The sequence below is a fragment of the Schistocerca piceifrons genome, chromosome 4 (assembly GCF_021461385.2).
Source record: "Schistocerca piceifrons isolate TAMUIC-IGC-003096 chromosome 4, iqSchPice1.1, whole genome shotgun sequence".
Classification (NCBI taxonomy): domain Eukaryota; kingdom Metazoa; phylum Arthropoda; class Insecta; order Orthoptera; family Acrididae; genus Schistocerca; species Schistocerca piceifrons.
Window position 1 is genome coordinate 158,328,675 of NC_060141.1, and position 26,108 is coordinate 158,354,782.

Below are 26,108 nucleotides of genomic sequence, written 5' to 3' on the forward strand. Positions count from 1 at the left end.
TCTTAAGTGAGGCTCTGTAATGCTCCTTACAGTCATCAATAAAATTTAGTGATTTCTGTGACAGTAATCAAAACGTCCTATATAAAATTAAAAGAACGTAGTAAGCATAAAACTTCTTAAGGTATTGGCATAAGTAAGCTATTAGCTTGATGTTTCACTCTCTCTTTGTGTGTCTTTCTTTCTCCTCTCTTCTGGTTGGCATGAGGTATCTCATGTGGTAATGTTAATGAAATTCAACTAACCTGAAAGTGCTGCACTATCTGGAGGATGGGGTGATCCACCAGGAGTTGTGCCACCTGTCCGCTGCCCCCAAGCACTACGCAAAGACTTTGGACTCAGAAAAAATCGTCTCCGGCTCTGTGGTGGTGTAGGACAGCCTAAAAAGTGTTGAGTTCTTCTTGAGTATTTACAAAAAAGTATGCAGATCATCCAACATAAATGTTTCCCTGTGTCATAAGTAACTGAATAAGATTGCACATGTGGTTTACTGTTAGGAACACTAGTCATTTCTCCCAAAGACAACAGACTTTAAGGAGCATTATAGGTGAGGCAAAAAATTAAGGCCTGACATGATATGCCAGGCTCATTCATTCAACATGTTAGATTGATTTTTTACACAAAAATGCTAAACATTTTTGTTGAGTTCTTTGCAAGGAAAATTTGCAATGCACTACTGATACTGTCAGGTTTCGGAACAATTGAAATAAGCTGTCTGATGTAAGCATCTTGGGCTACCCTCAAATCGTGCCTTTATACTAAACCACCACATGTAGCCCACATGGTCGCAAATAACACTGGCCATAGTTGCATGACTAGAGTGGCAGTGACCACTCATTTCACTTTACAGCCCTGACTTGGCATACACTGAATTTTGTCATTCCCCATATATGAATTACTTGTTGGTAGGTTTACATTTTCAAACTGATACTGATGCTCAGACCAACAGGAGATGAGTGTTGGAAGAGGGCATGATTCCAGAAATTTCTATAGCATTTTCTAATAAAATAATAAGGTTGAAAGCCTCAGGGTATGTAGAAAAGTTATACAGATAATATGACATGCAAAGTTTTCATGTACATATTACAAAATAAAAGTAGTACAAAATGGGAAACATATATTGCATGACAGTCACACCAGTTAAGTTTATGAATCTGTCACAAGTCTTTTAAAAACACGATCTCTGAAATAAAACTACAGTAAAACAGTAAGACATAACAGGTGTAGCAGGGATATGTACATAGTAGGATAGATAGATAGCCAGTAGCAGACATGATAGCCAATAGCAGACATCTATGTAGACAAAATATAATGACACAAAACCTATGGTTTCCGGCCATGTAGACTTGCTATGCGTCCACTATCTGATTGAAACACTATAGCCTGATTAAAACTACTCATTAGTTGACTCTCCGTGCCTTGGAACTGATGTCTTATAACAGAGCTCTCAATGTTAGATGCAAACTCCCCATTATTGCCAAGTATTTCCACAAAGTGTCAGTCCACTTGCAAAGTTCAAGGAAAGCATAACAGCTAATGCTTGGTACCCTGCAACCTATTTGGCTACCACTGATTGCAATAGACAACAGCACATTCTATCCAACAAGTAACGTTAACTAACTATGCCTTGGAACTAGATGTGTTCTCATTTGTCAAACAGAGAGTCGGGCTGCAAGTACTGATTTTAAAATTAGATATTTGTGGAGGCTGCTGAAAGACAAATGGGTAGCAAGTACAATTAAGTGTCTTATGCTTTGAAAGGGAAGAACTAAAAGATTCAGAGGCTATACTGAAAATGAGATGATTAAGTCATGAACTCAAGAGCTTAAAGAATCATAACAGTAGTTACCAGTAATAGTATGGAAAATAATGGGAAGAAGTGGATAAATGATGGGACAATATATACTTAATAGAAGGGTGGGCTGAAAGGAGAAGAATACTGAATGAAAAGAGAGGAATAACATAGTGAAAGCTGCAAAAGACCGGATTTAAAAAATGCTAGGAATGCATGAAAGAACAACATAAATAGCACTGTGATATAAGGAACTGAACTAGTAGAGAAAGTTCAGTGGAAATCAAATGAAAAGGAAAGAGATTAGAATTAAACAGCAACAATGATGGGAAAACATTATGACATAAAGAAATAGAAAATTGGACTGTCAAATAGTAGAAACCAATTAACTGAAAAAAGCACCATGAAACTGCAACAAGTAAAAACTCATAGAGGATGGCAAAGAGTGACAATATGGAAGATCCCAGAACCAGAAGTTCATTCATCAAGAAAGGAAGAGGACATATGCAGAATGAACATAACTATTCAAGGCATAAATATGAAAATCATCCATAAAGTAAGTGATATAAGAGGAAAAACATTACAGAAATGCCTGAAAGAAACTATTATCCATGGTAATCCTGGACATAAATTTGACTTTTGTCCAAAAGACAGCAATCGTGAATCACAAACAAACACAGAAAAATGTATTCATCATCATTTCTCATAATTTTGACAAAGAGGGCTTAAGAAATCTTTATTTAATCTGATATTTTCTATTTAGTGCATTGGTGAAAGAAAGGGAAAAATGAAATGTGATAAGATGAGTAGCAGGCAGTACATTCATCATGCTTTTATTAAATAATGCCATTATGTGGGCTAGTGTAGGTATAAGCAGGATCAACTAGACACAGATGTATTCCCGCTCAACATAATTAAAAGCCTTAATTCCTTTTGTTTCTGAAATTGTACGTCATGTGACAATGATAAATGGATTCCCTGAGAACAGAGTCAGAGATTACTAATTTACAATTTTAAGTTTATATATTACAGACATTCTGATCATGAGGTGATCTGCAGACTGTAATATTTGAAGAAATACTTTAGTGTCAAGACTGCATTTAAATATTTATTTATAATTGATGACTAGTTTCAATAGTAATTTTCCGTCATCATGGATCTCACCTTTTTCAAAATTATGTTGCATATTTCGACAATGTTGAAAATCTAACTAGTTTGGAAATGCAATTTTTATCAGCAGGTAGATCACCGCAAATCAGCATGTCATTAATAAAAATACTACTTACATTCATGTTGCCATGCAACTTTTGCTTATTAATAGTGTCCACACACATGCTCGACTGGATTTGTACTCTCCAGCACCAGATGAGCATGCTCATCTGGTGCTGGAGAGTACAAATCCAGTCGAGCATGTGTGTGGTGCATGTAATCAGTGAAAGTTGCATTATCCACAGAAAATGAATATGGTTTGGATGTTGTCCAAATGTACATATAAATTTATGGGAAACCATTCCAAGGAAGGGGAACATACAAATACATATATAAAAAGGCACAAACAAAAGAATGCAAGTTTGTACAATACATAGTACTACAACTTTATATACATCTATGCTTACAGTATTATAAATGCAAAGTCTGTTTTCCACAGGGCTTTACTTTTGTCCTCGCTAAGCAGCAAGTCCTCATACACACTACAAAAATTCAGTAAAGATTTTACATTGCACAAGAGCTCTCTGTTAGATATGCAAATATAAAAGAAGCTTAGGGGCGAAAGACAGTATTTTAAGTTTTGACTTAATATAAACATAATCAAAAAATATTTATTTGTTCTGCATTGACATTCACTGATTAGAAACACTGTTCCATATCAGCGAACTCAGTAGTCATTAGGTATCTTGAGACAGCAGAATGGGGTGCTCCGTGGAACTCAAGGACTTCGAATGTAGTCAGTTGACTGGGTGTCACTTGTGTCATACGTCTGTACACAAGATTTTCAAACATCCCTAGGTCCACTGTTTATGATGTGATAGTGAAGTGGAAACGTGAAGGGACACATACAGCACAAAAGCGTACAGGCTGACCTCGTCTGTTGACTGACAGAGACCACTGGCAGTTGAAGAGGGTCGTAATGTGTAATAGACAGACACCTATCCAGTCCATTACACAGGAACTCCAGACTGCATCAGAATCCACTACAAGTAATATGACAGTTATGTGGGAGATGAGGAAACTTGGATTTGATAGTCGTGTGACTGCTCATAAGCCACATATCACGCCATTAAATGCCAAATGACGTCTCGCTTGGTGTAAGGAGCATTAACAATGGACGACTGAACAGTGGAAAAATGTCGTGTGGAGTGACGAATCACGGTACACAATGTGGCGATCCGATGGCAGGATTTGGGTATGGTGAATGCCTGGTGAACGTCATCTGCCAGCCTGTGTAGGGCCAAGAGTAAAATTTGGAGGTGGTGGTGTTACGGTGTGGTCATGTTTTTCATGGAGGGGGCTTGCATCCCTTGTTGTTTTGCATGGCACTATCACAGCACAGGCCTACATTGATGTTTTAAGCACCTTCTTGCTTCCCGCTGTTGAAGAGCAATTCGGGGATAGCAAATGCATCTTTCAACACGACTGAGCACCTGTTCACAATGCACAGCCTGTGCTCGAGTGGTTACATGACAATAAGATCCCTGTAATGGACTGGCCTGCACAGAGTCCTGACCTGAATCCTACAGAACACCTTTGGAATGTTTTGGAACACTGACTTCATGCTAGGCCTCACTGAGTGACATTGATATCTCTCCTCAGTACAGCACTCCATGAATAATAGGCTGCCATTCACCAAGAAACCTTCCAGCACCTGACTGAACATATGCCTGAGAGACTGGAAGCTGTCATCAAGGCTAAGGGTGGGCCAACAGCATGTTGAACTCCAGCATTGCCAATGCAGGGTGCCATGAACTTGTAAGTCATTATCAGCCAGGTGTCCGAATACTTTTGATCACATGGTGCAATTTGTTTTATTTGCATTGAACCAAGAGCGAACATACTTTAGGACTTGATCAGTAGCTATTTGCAATACTTGCTCTGGTGTACTTGTTATCACACTAGTAACATCTGCAAGTAGTATAGCATTGGCTGCACTATGTGAAGTGTGAATGTCATTTATGTAGACAAACTAACAGTTGTCTCATCTACTCAAAAGAAGCAGCAAACTATGATACATACTTTGAGTCATGATGCCAGCACCATCTGCTGGTGTTGCTCCAGCCCGCCTTTGTGTAGGTCTGGATTTCGGAAGCCTACTAGGAGACGGCCAGTCCTGTGCTTGCTGCTGTTGTTGATGCTGCCGAGTCTGGAACAAGCCATATAATTCACAGCTATAAATTTAAGGAAAAACTACCAGAAGTAAAAATGATGATTTCAGTTGTGTTTAACAGACTTACAGTATTTATCATGGAGTATAGTTCATATTTTTAGCATGATGGGTTATCTTTTAAAGCTGCAACACACCGACATTTCTTTTAAAAAATGTCTTTTTTTTTTTTTACTTACCCGGGAAACATTGACCATATGTAGAACATGGAGTCATATTACCCAAATGAAAATGGAAAAATTTGTCATGAAAGTTCACGCTGTTTTTGAACTCTACCACATAGGGCAATCACACACTAAAAGGGGGTAATGACAAATACAAATGTGTCTATAGACTAGTGCACATAAAAACTACAGAAGGAATGAAGAGCATGATTGAGAGTTGCATATAATATAATTGAAACTGAGTACACAGGATAACCAGTACGTGAGATGATTGAATCTGTAAGAAAATGAATTAAGACTGCTTTGAGGAAAACTAGAAATCTTAGCCATAATTGACTTGTCATTGTGGCTAAACCAGAAGTAACTGGTTTAAAATCTTACCTGCTAATCTTCAGAACTCAGCCAGCTCGTAGAAGAAAGATGGCAATGTATGCCTCCAGATTTATTTTTGCCAATGCCGTGGGTTCAATACCATACCTCAGCAGAGAGATTGTTAGTGCATAAGGCACTATTGATGTCTACTTTAATGAACAATGATTTTAAACTCAATGAACCCCCCACCCAATGATGCTATTAAAGATAAGCAGGCTACATGCCTGCACAACATTTCACACTTATTCTTCCTCTCAACAACACAATGAACTTGAATTGATGATAGTTATTCACAATACACTTCATTAGTTGGTAAGAGAAATCGAATGGCAAGCCATTTCTAGAAGACTTCTTACATAACAGTAATGTGTCAAACTTAAGAATGAATGTGGCACTTTACATGACATAGTGTAATTGTTAGGTATTGAACTTACATAATAAATGTTCAGAGGAGCTTGTGAGATAATGGTGATTGCTCTATAGCAATATGAGCATATTATACGCAGAAAAGTGAATTCAGTTCTAATAAAAATATGGACAGAAGAATGTGTGATAACCATAGATTTCATCTGAGTTAAATTATGAGGTGTAAAAACAAAATGCAATTAAAATCAATGTGAATAAATAAATTGGAAGCGCTAGAGGATGGGGAAAAAGCACATTTATGGCCAAAGACTTGATGGTGATGTCTAGGGATGTCAACAAAGTCAGTAGCCACCTGGGGGGGGATTGATACTTCAAGGGGGAAGTATCCAGGGAGGTAGAAGTAAGAACACTACAATCGTATGAAAAGACAGAAAATGAGATAATATCATTCCAGATTAGTAATGGTGGTGATCAAAGAAGTTAACTCATTAAGTGGAGTAAGGAAGCCAGAAAATTTGAAACACACCTCAACACCAAACCCAAGTGAATCTCTATTTTGTAAAAAACAAATAAAAAAGTAAACCAAGAGGCCTACGTCAGATACCTATGCATCTGTTAAAGAGAAGACAGTCCTACACAAGAAAATAATTTAACATATCTCTGAATGACAGTATTTGGAAAAGTGAGGTACAACAAATGTGAATGACAAACTGTCCTCTACAGGATGAATTCATCAGAAGCCAAGTCACTACTATCATTTAAAAATTACTACACCACTGAGCTAAACACCACAGAAGAATCACAATGGAAAGTGAGAAGATAACTTTGTCAAGGCATTAGGTTAGTACCTTAAAAACTGTGTGTTCAGCTGTCACCTGAGTACAAATGGAAAAGAAGAGTTATTATGACAAATATGAAACAAGGTTAAAAAAGAATGATGCTATTTAGTACTTGTACTCTGTTCCAGGGTTAAAATATAGTCTACTGCAATAAGTTCGAGAAAAAAGTTTCAAAAGTGGGATTGAAATTCTGGGTGAAAGAATATCAGCAGTGATAAGATGTGTTGACAACATTATATTCCAAGTAAAATGAGGAAAATGTGCAAGACCTATTGGAAGAACAGTTGAGTGAGAACATATTAAGGATTGAGAGTGAACTGAAGTAAGATGAAAATATTGAGGAATCACAGAAATGAGTTTATCAATAAATTTAACATCAAAATTTGGGGCTACATGGTCGACAGCATGAACAAATTCTGTTACTTTGGAAGAAAACTACATATCAGGAATAAAATAAGGACATAAGAAGCACACTATCACAGACAAAGACAGCATTCCACTATCACAGACAAAGACAGCATTCCTCGCCAAAAAAAAACTTTGCTATAGTCTAAATGGCCAGAGAAGATCCCTGACGGTTAAAGTGGGTTTGGCATGGCTGCTTTGCTTGTCTACCACAACCAGTCACTTAACACAACTTCTCTACGGCATTGCTGCAAGGCTGTCAGGGATCTTCTGCCACATAATGCACAATCTCAAATGTAGGCCTTAACTTTAGGGGACTGCTGACCTAGTAGTTTGGCCTCCAACCAGCCATCCTTAACTATAGAAAGACATTTCTAAGAATGTACATCTGGAACATAGCATTCCATGGACATGGATCATGGGCTGTGAGAAAACTGGGAAAGAAGAGAGTAAAAGCATTTCAGACATACAGTTATGGAAGGATTCTGAAAATTACATATGCTGATAAAGTAAGAAATGAGGAGGCATTCTGCAGAATCAGCCAGGAATGCAATATGTAGAAAATATTGACAAAAAGAAGGAACAGAATGAGAGAATATGCATTAAGACAGCAAGAAATAACTTCAATTTTACTAGAGGGAGTAATGGCAGCAAAAACTGTAGAAGATAGAGATTGGATTATACCCAACAAATATTTGAGGATTTTCTATGTAATTGATACTTAAAGATGAAGAGGTTGGCAGGCTGCATCAAATCAGTCAGAAGAATGACTGGAAAAAAGTCTTAGTAAGTAGAAGGAACGCCAGCTGAAATGTTATTATTGTGCTTACCTGCATGTAGGTAGTAAAGTGTCCATTGGTCTTGACCTGAGGCCTCGAGTGGGGAGTGGCATAAACACTCGACGGACTGGCATCTGTGTCCACTCCCTGCTCCTCAGATAATGCCTTCTTGTTGCTTGGCTGCATTACTGGAAAATTACAGAATGGGGATATATCTCTCTTTCAAAGAACTAGACATGAGTTCATGGATACAGCTCAACACAAGTGATAATCAGAACTAAAGAGTGACTGCATATAAAGATTACAATTAACTTATACCACTCATTCTTTGGTAAATCAAAAGAACAAAAGAAAAAAAAAAGGCCAGAACATTCAAGTCATGTTCATACGTACTTCATCTGAACTTTAATTCTCCATACGCAACAAAACTAGTTTTCTTGTTACAGACTTTCAGGTAGAAGCACAGTTCTAACAACTGCATTGCAAAATATAATGGAACAATGTGATTATATATGGTAGAACATCACTTGATTATACACACTTTTTGGTTACTGGATGACTCGAAAACATACATTGTTATTTTACAGCAAATTAAAGGTAAGTGACATGTGAATAATCATAAGTAAAGCTTTTTGATTGTTAAATGTAATTTTAACATCAAATGTTCTGCATAAACTTTCTACACTTTTACCACAGGGTTGAGAACTGTAGTGTGCCCTTAAATGGGTCAGGGATGCTCTACATATCAGAGGCTGACTTAATTCTTGTGCTACTGGAAATGTGATATAGGTTTTAGTGTCAGTGGCATTTAGAAATAATTGAAATCAATAAAAGTGAATAAAACTCTGGACCCAGTGGAACTCATAATTATATGAGTAGAATTTGCATCTCAATTAGACCCACTTTTAAACATAATAAACCATAGATCTGTAGAACAACCTCCAAAATGTGTTTGACCCCAAATCATACCACTTGCTAACAGATGTACCATGATATGAAAAAATCAAATGAAATTTTTGAGACTGGATTGATGATTTCTTGGCAGGGGGGATACACAATGTTATCTAGGATGGAGAGTCACTGACAGATGTAGAACTAATCTCAAACATAGCTCGCCCGGATAGCTGCGCGGTCTAACGCGCTGCTTCCCGAGCGGGAAGGCGTGTCAGGAACGAGCACGAATCCACCCAGTGAATTAGTGTCGAGGTCCAGTGTGCTGGCCAGCATGTGGATGGTTTTTAGGTGGTTTTCCATCTGCCACAGCAAATGAGGGCTGGTTCCCCTTATTCCCCCTCAGTTACACTATGTCGGTGATTGCTGCACAAACACAGTCTTCACATAAGCGTACACCATAATTACTCTACCACGCAAACGTTTGGGGTACTCTCATCTGGTATGAGATGTTCCCGGAGGGGGTGCGAGGGAGGGGGGTCCACTGGGGGCCGAACCGCACAATAACCCTGGGTTTGGTGTGGGGTATCGGTGGGGTGGGTGGACTGCTGTGGCCTGTTGTGGGGTTGTGAAGCACTGAGGGCTATGGCTGGACGAAGCCTCTCCATTGTTTCTAGGTCCCCGGTTCAATACACAATACACAACTTCAAACATGTCCCTAGAAAGTTTTTTGGGATCCTTGCTCTTCAGGGTGTATATTAACAACCTGAAAGACACCATTAACAGTAACCTCAGAGTTTTTGCTTCATCTATAATGCTTTATCTATAATGAGGTATTTTTCTCTCTCCTTTCCCTAGCGCAAATCTCATCTACTATGGAGTCTGCTTTTTCAGGATTTGGCAAATTTAATTTCATTATTTAGCTTTCTGGCTGCATGCTCTACCTGATACCCCAGTTACCAAGCAAACCTATGGTAGTGAAGTCGTGTGTACCATCTGTCTGTGAAACATGGAAACTTTGTTATGTGTGTTATCGTGTTTTATTGTTTATGTATTGCATTCTCCATGGTGGAATTTGGAGACTAGACTACCTTTTGGCTTAACGAGTTTGGGAACCTGCCTAAAAACCACATTCAAGCTGGCTATTGTACCAGTCCACGCTCTTTAATCCACTGCCTGGATTCATTCCAGGTCTGGCTCACCTTCCTGCCTCACAGGCTAACATGATGCACATTACACTATACAAGCATATATTTATCTATAGTGAAATACCACTTTACAAAAAAGAAAAAAAAGCCGAATGTGTGTGTCCTATCAGATCTCACAAGGATTTCAAAGTGGTGCAGGGTTGGGAACTTGCATCAAATGACCAGAAATGTAAAATTCTGCTCTTCACAAAATACAGAGAAATAGTGTCCTACATCTACAATGTCAATGAACCATAACAGAAATCAATCAATTTACAAAAATACATGAGTGTAGCATTTTCTGGTGATACTGATTCATTCATCATGTTCCATAAATCCAATCAAGAACGAGAAACTTCAGGAATGTGGAATGAGTCAGAGTATACATTAACAAAATGGAATGATCACATACGTATAATTACAGGTGCGACAAGTGGCAGATATCTGTTCATTGGTAGGTTAATGGAGACAAAACATTTGTGCATCCCATCCTAAATATGACTGATAATTGAATCGAAACCCTTAGCTACCGACAGGTGTTGTTGATATACATCAATGGGGACAGCTGAAAATATGTGCCCCGGTACACATTGCGGGGCACATATTTTCATTACGGTGACTCTGCACCTTCGATTAGAATGGTTTATAAGTGGTTTCAAAATTTTCGGAGTGGCCACATGGGCACAAATGATGCTGAACGTTCTGATAGTCTGTGGGGGTTAGGACTTCAGAAATCATTGATAAAAACCATGATATGGTGATGGATGACAGAAGAGTTAAGGTGCGTGAGATTGCTAGTGCTGTGGGGATCTCGAATGAATGGGTACATAATATTTTGCATAACTATTTTGACATGAGAAAGCTGTCCGCACGATGGGTTCCGCGATTGCTCACGCTTGAACAAAAACGGAATCGTATGAAGTGTTGCAAGAATGGTTTGCAGCTGTTCAGGAAGAATCCGCAGGACGTTAGTGTCGTTTCGTCACTGTGGATGAAACATGGATACATTATTATACTCCTGAGACCAAAAAACAATCTAAAGAATGGGTTACCAAGGGAGAATCAGCATCAAAAAAGCCAAAACCATTCCGTCGGCCGGAAAGGGTACGGTGGCTGTCTTTTGGGATTCGAAAGGGATAATCCTCATCGACTATCTGGAAAAGGATGAAACTATTACAGGTGCATATTATTCATCTTTATTGGACCGTTTGAAAACCGAGCTGCAAGAAAACGCCGGCGATTGGACCGCAAAAAAAAGTCCTTTTCATCACGACAATGCACCAGCACACACCTCAGCTGTTGTGGTCGCAAAATTAATGGAAATAGGGTTCCAACTCGTTTCGTATCCTCCCTATTCTCCAGACCTGGCTCCCTCTCGGGCTACTATCTGTTCCCCAATCTGAAGAAATGGCTGGCGGGACAGATTTTATTCAAACGAGGAGGTGACTGCAGCAACTAATAGCTAATTTGCAGACTTGGACAATTCCTATTATTCGGAAGGGATCAACAAATTAGAACAACGTTGGACGAAGTGTATAAGCCTAAAAGGGTACTATGTCGAAAAATAAAAAAGGTTTACCCTAAACACGTAAATGGTTTTTATTTTTGCACGGACTTTTCAAATGCTCTCGTATTTCCGGCATTATCTCATCTCCTACCTTCCAAACGTCGATAGATGTTGAATGTAAACGGTGACGTGTCTAATCGTTCAGATGAGGAATATCGTTGCTGTGGTACAAATGCGAGCTTCCTCGCAGAGATTCGTGCCCGCTGGAAAGACAATGACAGCCATTCGTGACGGGAGAAGCGGTTGGCGCGGCCTCTTAGAGAACACGGTAGGTTGCAGGTGGAGGAGCACTGGCGGCATTGACACTGACCTTCCTGGGCGGCGGCGCACAGCGGGCACGCCTCGTTCCGGAACATGCAGGAGTAGCAGCGCTCATGGCCGCAGTTGTCGATCAGCTTCCTCTTCTTGCCCTTGTCGAACGGCATGTTGCAGCTGGGGCACGTGCCTCCCGACGACTCGCTCTCTAGGAGCTTGCGGATCGCCGCGAGATCTGCAAAACCAAAGCGGTACACCTGTTACCACCGTGATCCCAGACGGTTGAGTTATCATGCACTGTCTCCGCTACAAACACAAAGTGTAAAAATGGATATCAAGCTGAATTCTCACTGTAGATGAGGCCTTCACTTCCGTCTAAAGATTTAAAAAAAAAAAAAAAAATGGCTCTGACCACTATGGGACTTAACATCTGAGGTCATTAGTCCCCTACAACTTAAAACTACTTAAACCTAACTAACCTAAGGACATCACACACATCCATTCCCGAGGCAGGATTCGAACCTGCGACCGTGGCGGTCGCGCGGCTCCAGACTGAAGCACCTAGAACCGCTCGGCCACACCGGCCGGCCTGAAAAATGCAGCTTTTGTTTATTCTAGGAAGCAGACATTAGGTAACATGTACGTTCCACTTACTGAACTGTATACCGTGGTCAAGACCTGCGTGCCGTGACTGAAGCTGCATTGGTTATCTTTAGGGGTAGATAGATACATGACTGTCGGAACACAGCCCAGAAGATAATCAGGTCAGATCCAGGCAAAACATCAGCGAACGAGCTGCAGACCCGTTAGTACTCGGTCTACCAGCCCGGTAAGTATATTTACAATTTATATCGGGTGATCAAAAAGTCAGTATAAATTTGGAAACTTAATAAACCACAGAATAATGTAGATAGAGAGGTAAAAATTGACACACATGCTTGGAATGACATGGGGTTTTATTAGAACAAAAAAAAAAAAAGTATTGCTAGACGCGTGAAAGATTTCTTGCGCGCGTCGTTTGGTGATGATCGTGTGCTCAGCCGCCACTTTCGTCATGTTTGGCCTCCCAGGTCCACAGACCTCAGTCCGTGCGGTTATTGGCTTTGGGGTTACCTGAAGCCGCAAGTGTATCGTGATCGACCGACATCTCTAGGGATGCTGAAAGACAACATCCGACGCCAATGCCTCGCCATAACTCCGGACATGCTTTACAGTGCTGTTTACAACATTATTCCTCGACTACAGCTATTGTTGAGGAATGATGGTGGATATATTGAGCATTTCCTGTAAAGAACTTCATCTTTGCTTTGTCTTACTTTGTTATGCTAATTATTGCTATTCTGATCAGATGAAGCGTCATCTGTCGGACATTTTTTGAATCTTTGTATTTTTTTTTTTGTTCTAATAAAACCCCATGTCATTCCAAGCATGTGTGTCAATTTGTACCTCTCTATCTACATTATTCCGTGGTTTATTTAGTTTTCAAATTTATACTGACTTTTTGATCACCCGGTACTATATAAAACTCAAGCGACCTGTTACGGAAATTACACAGAGCTTTCAATATTTTTCAATTTAGTACAAAGAGAACAGACAAAAACCTCGTAGTTAGTGACCGATGTTTTGTTACGTAATGAAAGAAAGGCTGTTTCTTAGATTCTAATCGGCTTAGACGGCGGATTAACGATCCAGTGGTATGGTAAACCTGCCACTCTCGAGTATGGTTTTTTGACGATTTTCCAAGCTCATTTAGGCGAAATGTTCGCGTGTTCCCCATCTTCTCGCAAAGTACGACACACAAACAGTTAAATTACAGCAGGACATGAGACAAAGTTCACACGACTTACAAGCGCTTCCCCTACCGTACGTTAACTATGCCGATAGGAACGGCATCCTGGCCACAGATCTAAATAAAAACAAATTTGAAAAATCATGAAAAATAGAGGATCCCGAGCGGAATAAGTGCTTGGAATGAGAGGGACGAAGAAAGACTCCTTCTTCTTCGAACCTCGTACTACAAATGTTCAGGTACCCGATTTCAAAGAATAATTCCAAACTCTTTGACACAAACACACTGTTTATGCATATGCATACTGCTTTCAAAAAATTATGCTTTGTGCGAAACAACACGTTTTCTCTTGTTCCTTTTGTTAGTCATACATGCCTTGTCGTCTTCTGTTGATCTCATTTATATTTCTAGAAATTATAACTTTTCCATCCGCAGAATACGTTTATTTCTACATATTTTCATGTGTCCTTTCCGTACAAGTGTTACAAAATTTGGCTAGATTTCTTTTTTAAGCCTTAAATATTAACATGTGCGTCTATTCTGTTGTCAGTGGCCACTTGATGCTGCATCATTACAAGAGGAGTGATATTTTAAGTACCATATTTGACCCAAACGAAGAGGCAAAAGCTGCAAAAGCTTCATGCTCTAGTAAGACAGATTCCACTCTAGTAAGACAGATTCTTTCACTGAGGCAGTGCAATGGGACAGTAAAAACAAGCACCGCGACTGGCCCAGTTGACCAGAAACTTCTCATTGACTTCACGAGACTGGATGGAACCCATTACACATCTCGCATTACAGAAAGTCCGGAATGTTCCTGGTAAAATAGAACCCAGGATCCGCACAGTGTAACACAAGCTATACTGGCCTGTTTTATATTTTTCTATACTTAGTTCCTAAGTGGTGACTGTGCAAAAAATAATCATCCTTACCACCTTGTCTCACTCGTGATAGCTACAGTAGCACCTCTCAGCCTTCGACTAGCATATTTTAAGCCGCTGGCGATTTTGTTCTAAACAATTGCTGTTTCCTGTTTCGATTGTTAACAAGAGAGCGGGAAACTTCTAAAAGACTCAAAGGTAAATTCACATTGCGTTTTCAAACAGCTGCTAGTAGTTGTTACTGTACTCTTATTTCGTACATATTAATTTTCATATTCAAATATTGCCTGGAAACCGCCTGTTGATCCTCCCGAACAAAAAACTAATTCTTTGTCGCGAAATAAATACTATAGAATAGAACTTCCTTTAAGTGAATAAGCATACGAATGGTAAGCAGCTGATGTTATCATGTATAATTGTTTTTCTCCTTATTCATTGATAAGAATATTTAACACTCCATATCGCATGATGGCCAAAAAAATACATTATAAACTGAGCAGGTTTATTCAGTGCTATTCCCAAAGAGTATATGTATTTCATTGTTATGCTGAAAAAAAGCTTTTATAACTTAAAGAGTGAAGGAAACCAAACAAAAATCAAAAAGAAGTTATATTTTATTTTTATGAGCAGAAGTCTGTTGTGGAAGTGTCCTTCAGTCTCTCCAAGAACCAGTATACAGACATTTATTCGAAGTGATGTAAGGAAATGAATCATAAACCAAATCACTATAGTTGTACGTCGCTTCCCAAAAATGTATGACGTCGGGTCACTTATCTTGATTGCAAAATATTCGAACTTAGCGTGAAAAATTAAGCATTTGCGTGATCGCTGATTTCCTTTAAGATTGTTGTAGTTTGTAAGCACATACAGGCAAATTACAGTGTAGATAACTTTTTCCTCAAGAAGTGTTAATGCTTCGGTGTATGAAAAGTTTTGCTCGACAATGCTTTGAGTGTCTTCCTTCCCGTCGTCGTATACCACTGTACATAACAAATCTATACACAGACAGTGTACACAGACTCTACGGCGATAATCATGCGGAACTAGAATAACAAAACCTGTAGCTCCTATATATTGTCGTACAGGTGCCTACCTTTCTAGTCCCTCATGTTGGTCAAACACTCGTCGAAGCTGCCAGTCATGAAGGCAGGTGTATTTAGAAGCAGCTTGTACACTGGTAATAGAGTAATTTGCAAGTCCTGTGTTCATTACGCTCGTGCTGCTTGCGTTGACAACACCGACCACTTGTTTACTTATGCCAGTCGCGAACAAGTCACGGTGGTTAATTATCCACCGACCGCGATGCTGTTTTCCAGAGAGTCATTCCAATTATTACCGATCTTCATTGCGCTATACACGCTCACCGCAAATAATAACTGCAATTTACTGTTTACAAATGCAACCTAAAGCTTAAAACATGTTGGTTCCATGCGATATTGGCGCCTTGCGCTCGTTTGGCTGGAAAGATTGTTCTCGGTGCATCGAACTATATAGAAAATCATCAGAATTCTCGTATTGAATCTAATATTTTGAAACTCTGCTCAAATATCATGTTGTAAACGGGGATCATGTTAGTATTTGGGCATTACGAATAGTCAGTGCTAAAGGGTGAAACCGTGGTTGGCTCTGAGCACTATGGGACTCAATTGCTGTGGTCATAAGTCCCCTAGAACTTAGAACTACTTAAACCTAACTAACCTAAGGACAGCACACAACACCCAGCCATCACGAGGCAGAGAAAATCCCTGACCCCGCCGGGAATCGAACCCGGGAACCCGGGCGTGGGAAGCTAGAACGCTACCGCACGACCACGAGATGCGGGCGAAACCGTGGTTGAATAACTCTGTTTTTCGTGTTAAAGTTGCCCGTTTTCGAGGGCTACAAGCAGATAGAGGCATATTATGCAGACACCGGCAACAAGTCAGCTACTTTTTGTTTTTATTGTGCATTATGAATGAACAGTTGTTAAGTTTTTAATTTGTTCCTGTCACTATAAACTGCTTCCTCTTTTATTATTTCAAAGAAATTATAGACGAATCTTTTCTTTTACAGCAAATGAAGCATTGTACTTCACTGTTACGTCACTTCGTAAAAATATCTCCTGACAAGGGTCGGTTACATTCTGCAGCCGGTCGTGGTGGCCGAGCGGTTCTAGGCGCTTCAGTCGGGAACCATGCGGCTGCTTCGGTCGCAGATTCGAATCCTGCCTAGGGCATGGATCACATGTTTAGTCCCACAGTGCTATAGTGCTTAGAGCTATTTGAACTTTTTTTTGTTTCTTTTTTTTTTTGGCAATATATCGGATGCCTGGCAACGAGAGCGGGAAATTCCCGTACATACCAGGTGGGTGCAATTCTTAACACACTGCACGTACACGCGTACCTTAAGCCACGACGCGTGGCAACAGTAACATCATTGTCTGAGCAGTGCTCTACCAATTCTTATGTAATGTGTCTGTTGTTCGATTCTGTCGGCATTGTTATTAAAATAGCACCGATCACTCTCCCCATTTTCTGAAATTGCACAACATTTCAAAATAACGCAAATTGTACATATAAAATTTACTTCTTTTTTAAGAAAGGTTTATTTAAAAGCGAACAATTTTAGCACTGTTGCTACGGCTGATACTTCGGTGTTTTTGCTCGGTTAGTAACGTAAAATAAGAAAAAGCCTCTGTTACACTACTGGCCATTAAAATTGCTACACCATGAAGATGACGTGCTACAGACGCGAAATTTAACCGACAGGAAGAAGATGCTGTGATATGCAAATGATTAGCTTTTCAGAGCATTCACACAAGGTTGGCGACATCTACAACGTGCTGAAATGAGGGAAGTTTCCAACCGATTTCTCATACACAAACAGCAGTTGACCAGCATTGCCTGGTGAAACGTTGTTGTGATGCCTCGTGTAAGGAGGAGAAATGCGTACCATAACGTTTCCGACGTTGATAAAGGTCGGATTGTAGCCTATCGCGATTGCGGTTTATCGTATCGCGACATTGGTGCTCGCGTTGGTCGAGATCCATTAACTGTTAGCAGAATAAGGAATTGGTGGGTTCAGGAGGGTAATACGGAACGCCGTGCTGGATCCCAACGGCCTCGTATCACTAGCAGTCGAGATCACAGGCATCTTATCCACATGGCTGTAACGGATCGTGCAGCCACGTCTCGATCCCTGAGTCAACAGATGGGGACGTTAGCAAGATAACAACCATCTGCACGAACAGTTCGACGACATTTGCAGCAGCATGGACTATCAGCTCGGAGACCATGGCTGCGGTTACCCTTGACGCTGCATCACAGACGGGAGCGCCTGCGATGGTGTACTCAACGACGAACCTGGGTGCACGAATGGCAAAACGTCATTTTTTCGGATGAATCCAAGTTCTGTTTACAGCATCATGATGGTCGCATCCGTGTTTGGTGACATCGCGGTGAACGCACATTGGAAGCGTGTATTCGTCATCGCCATACTGGCGTATCACCCGGCGTGATGGTATGCGGTTCCATTGGTTACACGTCTCTGTCACCTCTTGTTCGCACTGACGGCGCTTTGAACAGTGGACCTTACATTTCAGATGTGTTACGACCCGTGGCTCTACCCTTCATTCGATCCCTGCGAAACCCTAAATTTCAGCAGGATAATGCACGATCGCATGTTGCAGGTCCTGTACGGGCCTTTCTGGATACAGAAAATGTTCGACTGCAGCCCTGGCAGTGCATTCTCCAGATCTCTCACCAATTGAAAACGTCTGGTCAATGGTGGACGAGCAACTGGCTCGTCACAATACGCCCGTCACTACTCTTCATGAACTGTGGTATCTTGTTGAAGCTGCATGGGCAGCTGTACCTGTACACGCCATCCAAGCTCTGTTTGACTCAATGACCAGGCGTATCAAGGCCGTTATTACGGCCAGAGGTGGTTGTTCTGGGTACTGATTTCTCAGGATCTATGCACCCAAATTGCATGAAAATGCAATCACATGTCAGTTCTAGTATAATATATTTGTCCAATGAATACCCGTTTATCACCTGCATTTCTTCTTGGTGTAGTAATGGCCAGTAGTGCATACACAAATACCAGAAAATACGAGTTAATTGGAACTAAAATACAGGTAACGGTTTTAACCGGCCGGTTTTTCCCATCCCCAGGCTGCAGCGCAGTGGAGGCAGTACAGGGAGCTGCGGGGAGACTGTCAGGTAGCGGCCGGGCGTCCGGCGCGCCAGTCCGGTCCATTACCATTGTAAAACACGGGCCAGACCGGGTGTCGTTTAACATGTAGATGAGTGAGGAGAGCGCTGCGCGGCTACAACTCTTTACAGTCGCGGAGGCGCCGTAAAACTACCGGCCAGTCGCTGGCCGCGTGTTATCCACACACGGCGGCCGCGGCGAGCTGAGGCGAAACGCCGGTGGCTTTGTCGTGTCGTCGCGGTTGTCACCGAGGCGCGGAATGCCGGTTGCGGGCGCTCTCGCCGCCTGGTTTACAAACGTTTTGTGGCCTGTGACCGCCCCGTTTGAGGGGCATTTCTAGCCGCACGGTAGCACCAACAGTTGGCATTGCGCATGTTTTCACAGGAAAGGTGTCTTCATTATGACCCCTTCTTATTTCCATTTTACTTTGGCTCTCTCTCTCTCCCTCTGTCCTGTCGCTTTGTCTTCTTGCTACTTTGATGCGGTCCCCTCTCCTGTATTAAAATCTTCATCTCAAAATCGGGTGATGCTGAGGGAATTAGATTAGGAAATGAGACACTTAAAGTAGTAAACGAGTTTTGGTATTTGGGGAGCAAAATAACTGTTGATGGTGGAAGTAGAGAAGATATAAAATGTAGACTGGCAATGGCAAGGAAAGCGTTTCTGAAGAAGAGAAATTTGTTAACATCGAGTATAGATTTAAGTGTCAGGAAGTCGTTTCTGAAAGTATTTGTATGGAGTGTTGCCATGTATGGAAGTGAAATATGGACGATAAATAGTTTGGACAAGAAGAGAATAGAAGCTTTCTAAATGTGGTGCTACAGAAGAATGCTGAAGATTAGATGGGTAGATCACATAACTAATGAGGAGGTATTGAATAGAGTTGTGGAGAAGAGAAATTTGTGGCACAACTTGCCTAGAAGAAGGGATCGGTTGGTAGTACATGTTCTGGGGCCTCAAGGGATCACCAATTTAGTACTGGAGGGCAACGTGGAGGGTAAAAATCGTAGAGGGAGACCAAGAGATGAATACACTAAGCAGATTCAGAAGGATGTAGGTTGCAGTAAGTACTGGGAGATGAAGAAGCTTGCACAGGAGAGCATGGAGAGCTGAATCAAACCAGTCTCAGGACTGAAGACCACAACAACAATAACATCTCAAAGTAGTACTTACACCCAAGGTTTCCGATTATTTGCCTTTCCCTATAATTTTTGCCCTCTATGGCTCACCCGGATAGCGGCGCGTGTTAGCATACTACTTTCGGAATTCGGGAAGGAGCGCCTACCCGGGATCGAAACCGCCTGCGAATTAAAGACGAGGGGCTGTGTGCCGGCTATCCCAGATGCACGAGGGGCGTTCAATACGTAATGAAACACTATTCTTCTCGGCCATTTTCGGTTTAAAAAAAAAGCGGAATTTGTTGTGGGACATTGTGGAGTGTTCCCGAGTCAGCCCCTATGGTTTCACGAAGTTCCGGTAGGTGGCAGCGCTATATGGAGCTTTCAAAATGACGTCTGTAACGAAGGTGCGTTCCAAGCAGAGAGGTGAGTTTCCTTTGGCGGAAAACCAGAGTGTCGCAGATATTCAAAGCCGCTTGCAAAATGTCTACAGAGACTTGGCAGTGAACAAAAGCACGGCGAGTCGTTGCGCGAGGCGACTGTCATCATCGCAACAAGGCCGCACCAACCTGTCCGATCTTCCGCGTGCCGGCCGGTCGCGTACACATGCGACTTTTGCATTGCTGGAACGTGCGGACACTCATTCGAGGTGATGGACGGATCACAATCAAACTCCTCGCTGCTCAACTGGACGTCTTTGTTGGCAGTGCTGACACACTCGTCCACCGGCTGGGGTACTCCATGTTGTAATCCCGGCTAGGTTTCTCGCAGCTTAACAGAGGAGCAACGAAGGACCATTTATACGGAATTGCTTGCACATTACGAGGCTGATATCGTGACAATTTTCCCTCGACCGTCGTCACAGGGGATGAAACTTGGGTTCAATTACTTCGAACCGGAAACAAAACGGCAGTTGATGGAGTGGCGCCACGCCATCTCTTCTTCTTCTGACTTCCATCTGTTTGGTCCAATCACCACCAGAGTAGTAACATGCGGGCACATAGGACCTCCCCGTAAGGCAGCGTAAGGACGTCGGACCGAGCGGAGACTACGCTGAAAAAAAAAAAAATTGTAACCAAAAGAGTGGGGAATAATATCGTGTAATTGAATCTTCAACAAAGCCAACTTGCTTTCGAAAAAAAAATATATTGCATTACTGACTGAACGTCCCTCATAGTTTTTAGATGGTTTCCCACATACGTTTAGATGAACAGCGGGCTGGTACCTAAGTCTCGTCTCATTTGCACGAATCGCGAACGTTTAGAATACGTTCTCACGCGTTTACGTGGTAGAATATTAGGCGCAGACAGTTGAAGCACACAATTTCGGCCTCGCAGTGGGGCCACCTTCAAGTTGGTGTACCCGTCTTGGAAAGCATTTCCGGCCGTATGACGTCGTTTGCCCCCTAGCCTGTCACGGAAGATTATGGTCCGGTACAAGGTAAGATCACTAGGAATGGAGGATCCGGTGTAATTCTGAGTTGGTGAGATGTACAAAAGTCCAAATATTGCAGGCCTGGTGAGAACCGAACGGCTCGTAAGGGGACCGCATGTCTCTCGGATGCATAAACGCCGTTGGCCTTTGAAATCCATGGGTTTTACTTCCCGCGGAAGACCACTACGCAGACCAAAAAAAAGGTCGAGAGTTGAAGATCAGAAGAACTTGCTGCAGATTGGCATAGAGAATGATTGGCGGCAGGAAGCAAGAAATCGAATCCAGTGGAAGAGGAGCCTTGTAGGTGAACGCGCGGTCCTCTGGGCCTGACCACGTAATGTAAATATCTTCTCAGGGAACGTTTTTTGCGTTCTGTCCCCATTTAACAAAATCACATTATACAGCTATTTCGCGTATTACTGTAAGTAATTGAGATGATAGGTAAATAATTAATGGTTTTGTTTTTGTCCATTTTAGTTTCAGGAAATAAAAAACATGATCTAGATAGTTCTGTTCATGAATTTCCACTTTATTTATCGAGAATTAAATTTATATATCTTCAGTTCACGTACCTTCTTGTCGGTGCTTTGAAGTATAATCCAGATGAAGCCGATTACAGTGAGAGAGATGTTTATTGGTGTAATTCCACTACACGACACTTCTCGGCGCTTACTTAACGGCCGGTACTCTGGTAGGTGACATCATGTTTCCAGCAAGCGGTAAATGCTGCTGGGAAAGCAACTCAGAGTAAAACTTTACAACTACTTTCTTTTGCTCCCGAGATTCCTGACGGTTAAAACTGTGAGGCTATCTAGTACCGAGGTAGTGGTAAATCTCAGTGTCCTGGTATCCACTATCAGAGCGCCGGCGTGTTGGAACGATAATAAATAACCACGGTTATCGTGGAAAGAAGCTAAAGACGCACTTACGTCTTAATGAACGGTTAACGGCTGGGCACTGTGCGCAACCCGTCATTATAGTTCCGCTTACGGTCTGCTTCCATACCGTATGGAGGCGGCTCGGCTATAGATCACGATAAAGACCACCCACCGACTGGCTGCCACATCCAGGCGCTAATGTAATCTGGCCCAACGACCGTGCACGCGCCCGCCATCAATTTGGCGTCTCCAATGCCGGCAATCTTCCGCTGATCTTGCCCGGACGTGGCAGAATTTTCCAGTTTTTCACGTAATTGTCCGTTAATTTCGCGCGCATGTGCACTGGCCAAGCAACCGTCCGCAGAATGCCCTTCGGGCACAAGGGTTGACGAGAAGTAAGTCTACTACAGCTTATTTTCCAATATTGGCGGTTTTCATAGGCTCAAATGTAATGCAATTGTATGCGCGCTCATTATTAATAAAAATTACAATAGCCCTGTGCTGAGAAACATGACCTCTCTGTCACAAATTGTAAACATCTTCATTGAAGTTGCCGATAATTCGAGTGACTTTTGACTAGGAAGCATCTCGTAGCAAATCAGGTAAGGAAAGACATTTTCTGCTTCAAAATTTACCGAGTAACGCTTGGAGAGATGGTCACAAAATATTCTGTAGGCATGTCTTCTTTTAAATTACAGAACTCTAAGTCTTACTTTTAAAAGACATCCATTACATAGCACTGTTGCCGGCCGGAGTGGCCGAGCGGTTCTAGGCCCTACGGTCTGAAACCGCGCGACCGCTACGCTCGCAGGTTCGAATCCTGCCTCGGGCATGGATGTGTGTGATGTCCTTTGGTTAGTTAGGTTTAAGTAGTTCTAAGTTCTAGGGGACTGATGACCTCAGAAGTTAAGTCCCATAGTGCACAGAGCCATTTGAACCATTTTGAACACAGCACTGTTGTGACAAGACGTTATAACTGACGAAGGAACGAACCGCGAAGCTTGAGCACCCGTCCAACGAACTAGTTGTGTCAGATAAAGGAATCATTACAACCGTACAAATACTGACTTTGTACCAATATTAACTAGCACGATGTCATCATTTGTAAAGACATCTGCAGTATTTTCTCCCATTGCAGTACAATGGAAGTACTGTGCACCGCGGAATCACGATGACGATGATGGTAATGATAACGTTGGTTTTAGTGCACTCAGCGGTATGGTTACCGGTGCCCTTGCAGAATATAAATGTAATATGCATGCAGTGTGAAGAACAAAATCTTTCCTTGTAGGTAATCTTCCTGGGAAAATGTCCTATGGACACTTGTTAGAGAGTTCAAAGAATATCTGGGAGAGACACAATAGACAACAGCTGTTTACCAACATATTAAATGAGTAATAAAAAACACAGTGAGTGTTGGCTTGTCTGCACGTTCATGGCCTATAGTCACACTTTGCTACAACCCCGAGGGGGTGGGCGAAAGGGGTGAGGGGAGGAAGTAGGTTTGGGGGTGCAGCCAATAAACTTTGCAACATAACTTTCAGACTTAACAGTCTTCAAATTTTCCCCATTATTGTAGCTGTTATTATAATAGGTTAATAAATCACTTCCGTTTACTCTAGAGTGCACTGACTTGCTGGTACCGCTGGCCCCAAATCCCTCACTCAGGTTACCTAAGTGCTGCAAGTTCAAAAATAAAGTTGTGTGAGACAACTTATTATTTGGGATTGGGAGCTCCCTGCCCAATGTTAGGGACACTTAGCACAAAAGAAGTTCTGCAAGGCCTGTTCTCTCCTTTACGGGATGTAAGATGAGTAAAAAAATACGAGAACGAACGGTGAGGGGCTGGCCGCGATTAGGTTATTGGCGGGCCCCATGTGAACCGTGAGCCGCGGTCTGTGAATCCATACGATAGAATTTGGAGAGGGTAGGCCGATACAGAATTTCTATGAGCTGAGTATACGAAATCAAGAAATTCCGCTACCTTGGAAACGAAATAACCCATGACGGACGACTCAAAGAGGACGTAAAAAGAAGAATAGCGCAGGCACATAGGGCTTGCTAATATCAAACATAGGCTTTAATTTGCGGATAAAATTTCTCAGAACCTACGTTTGAATCAGGGACTGTGGGAAACCGGAAAAGAATAAAGTCGAAGCATTTGAGATGTGGCGCTATGCAAGGTGTCATAGTGTTTTTGGGTCACATTGAAACAGGTGATAGTAGGTCCACAACCGATTATAATGAGATGGGAACCAATGCCCGGAAATGCTTATTTATCGTGTTATGGACATAAACAGCATACATCGCATAACAACAACGTAGCACATAGCATTTGGTCAAAGCGACATCCTCCAGTCTCAGCGCATGTACTGCAATTCTGCCGTACTCTTGCAAAGATCGCAGGTGTCTGTTTCACGGATGAGGCCTCATTCACCCCTGATGGTATTTTCAACAGCCGCAACAGCCATATCTGGAGCGAGGACAATCCTCATGCCACCCACATCGATGGTCATCAACAACGATTCTCTGTAAAAGTATGGTCGGTCATTGTCCACGATCACCTAACACCTTATTTGCTGCCTCCCAGTTTGACTGGTCCACTTTACATGGTGTTCCTGCGAGATGTGCTGGCACTATCCTCGGAGACTGTGCTCCTTATTATCCGCGAAATGATGTAGTTTCAGCACGATGGTGCATCAATCCTCTGCGATGTTAATGTCCGGGAGCGCCTGAACAACACCTGCCATCATCGTTGGATTGAAAAGGGGGGTCCTGTCCTGTACCGTGGCCAGCGCGAACGGCGGGTCCTCTGGGGTTACGTCAAGACGTTGGTGTACTAAACTCTCGTAGAAATGGATGGAGACCTGCTTGCTAGGGTCGAAGCTGCCTGTCTCTTGGTACAGCAGACACCAGGGAACTTTGAGAGAGTGCGGCTGAACTTCGTGCGCTGTTGCCATGCATGCATTGGGACTGGCGGTCGTCATTTCGAAAAATTACCATGACCTACGTTGTTGTTATGCGACTACGCCGTGTATGTCCATAGGACAATAAATATGCATTTCTGACCATTGGTTTCCTATCTGAATATGGAAATGAGCGTTTGGCGTCATTGGCCGGGAGGCCCCTTACGGGGCAGGTCCGGCCGCCTTGGTGCAGGTCTTCTTACAGTCGACGCCACATTGGGCGACCTGCGCGCCGGATGGGGAAGAAATGATGATGAAGACAAGACAACACGCAGTCCCTGAGCGGAGAAAATCCCCGACCCAGCCGGGAGTCTAACCCGGGCCCGGCAATTCGTCACGATGACCACTCAGCTATCGGGGCGGACTATCAGAATATAATCGGTCGTGGACCCGTTATCGCCGCGCGGGATTAGCCGAGCGGTCTCAGGCGCTGCAGTCATGGACTGTGCGCCTGGTCCCGGCGGAGGTTCGAGTCCTCCCTCGGGCATGGGTGAGTGTGTTTGTTCTTAGGATAATTTAGGTTAAGTAGTGTGTAAACTTGGGACTGATGACCTTAGCAGCTAAGTGCCATAAGATTTCACACACATTTGAACTTTTTTTTGGACCCGTTATCAATTGTTTCAACTTGACCCAAATGGTTTGAGATTCCCTGTAGACAGTGGACAGATAAGGTAAGGCATCAGAAGTTCTTCCTGGAATCGGCGTGGAAAGGGAACTTAACTGAAAACATTGACAAGAAGAATGGACAGGATGACGGGGCATGTGTTAAGAGATCAAGGAGTTAATTGCACGGTACTAGAAGGAGCTATAGAGGTTAAGAACTGTAAGGGGAAACTGTGACTGAAAGGTGAGAAG

General features: G+C 42.3%; 1 protein-coding gene across 4 annotated transcripts in view; it reads right to left on the reverse strand.

Moving 5' to 3' along the window:
- Window positions 1-26,108, reverse strand: part of LOC124794736 (protein TANC2) — a 653,277-nt gene that overhangs the window by 53,450 nt on the left and 573,719 nt on the right. For all 4 annotated transcript variants that reach the window (XM_047258336.1, XM_047258337.1, XM_047258338.1 and 1 more), the window contains exons 2-5: window positions 12,049-12,228; window positions 8,145-8,281; window positions 5,021-5,147; window positions 243-377 (exon numbers count right to left, since the gene is read on the reverse strand). In XM_047258336.1, the coding sequence (XP_047114292.1) occupies window positions 243-377; window positions 5,021-5,147; window positions 8,145-8,281; window positions 12,049-12,228 (579 nt within the window). The remainder of the gene's footprint in view (window positions 1-242; window positions 378-5,020; window positions 5,148-8,144; window positions 8,282-12,048; window positions 12,229-26,108) is intronic.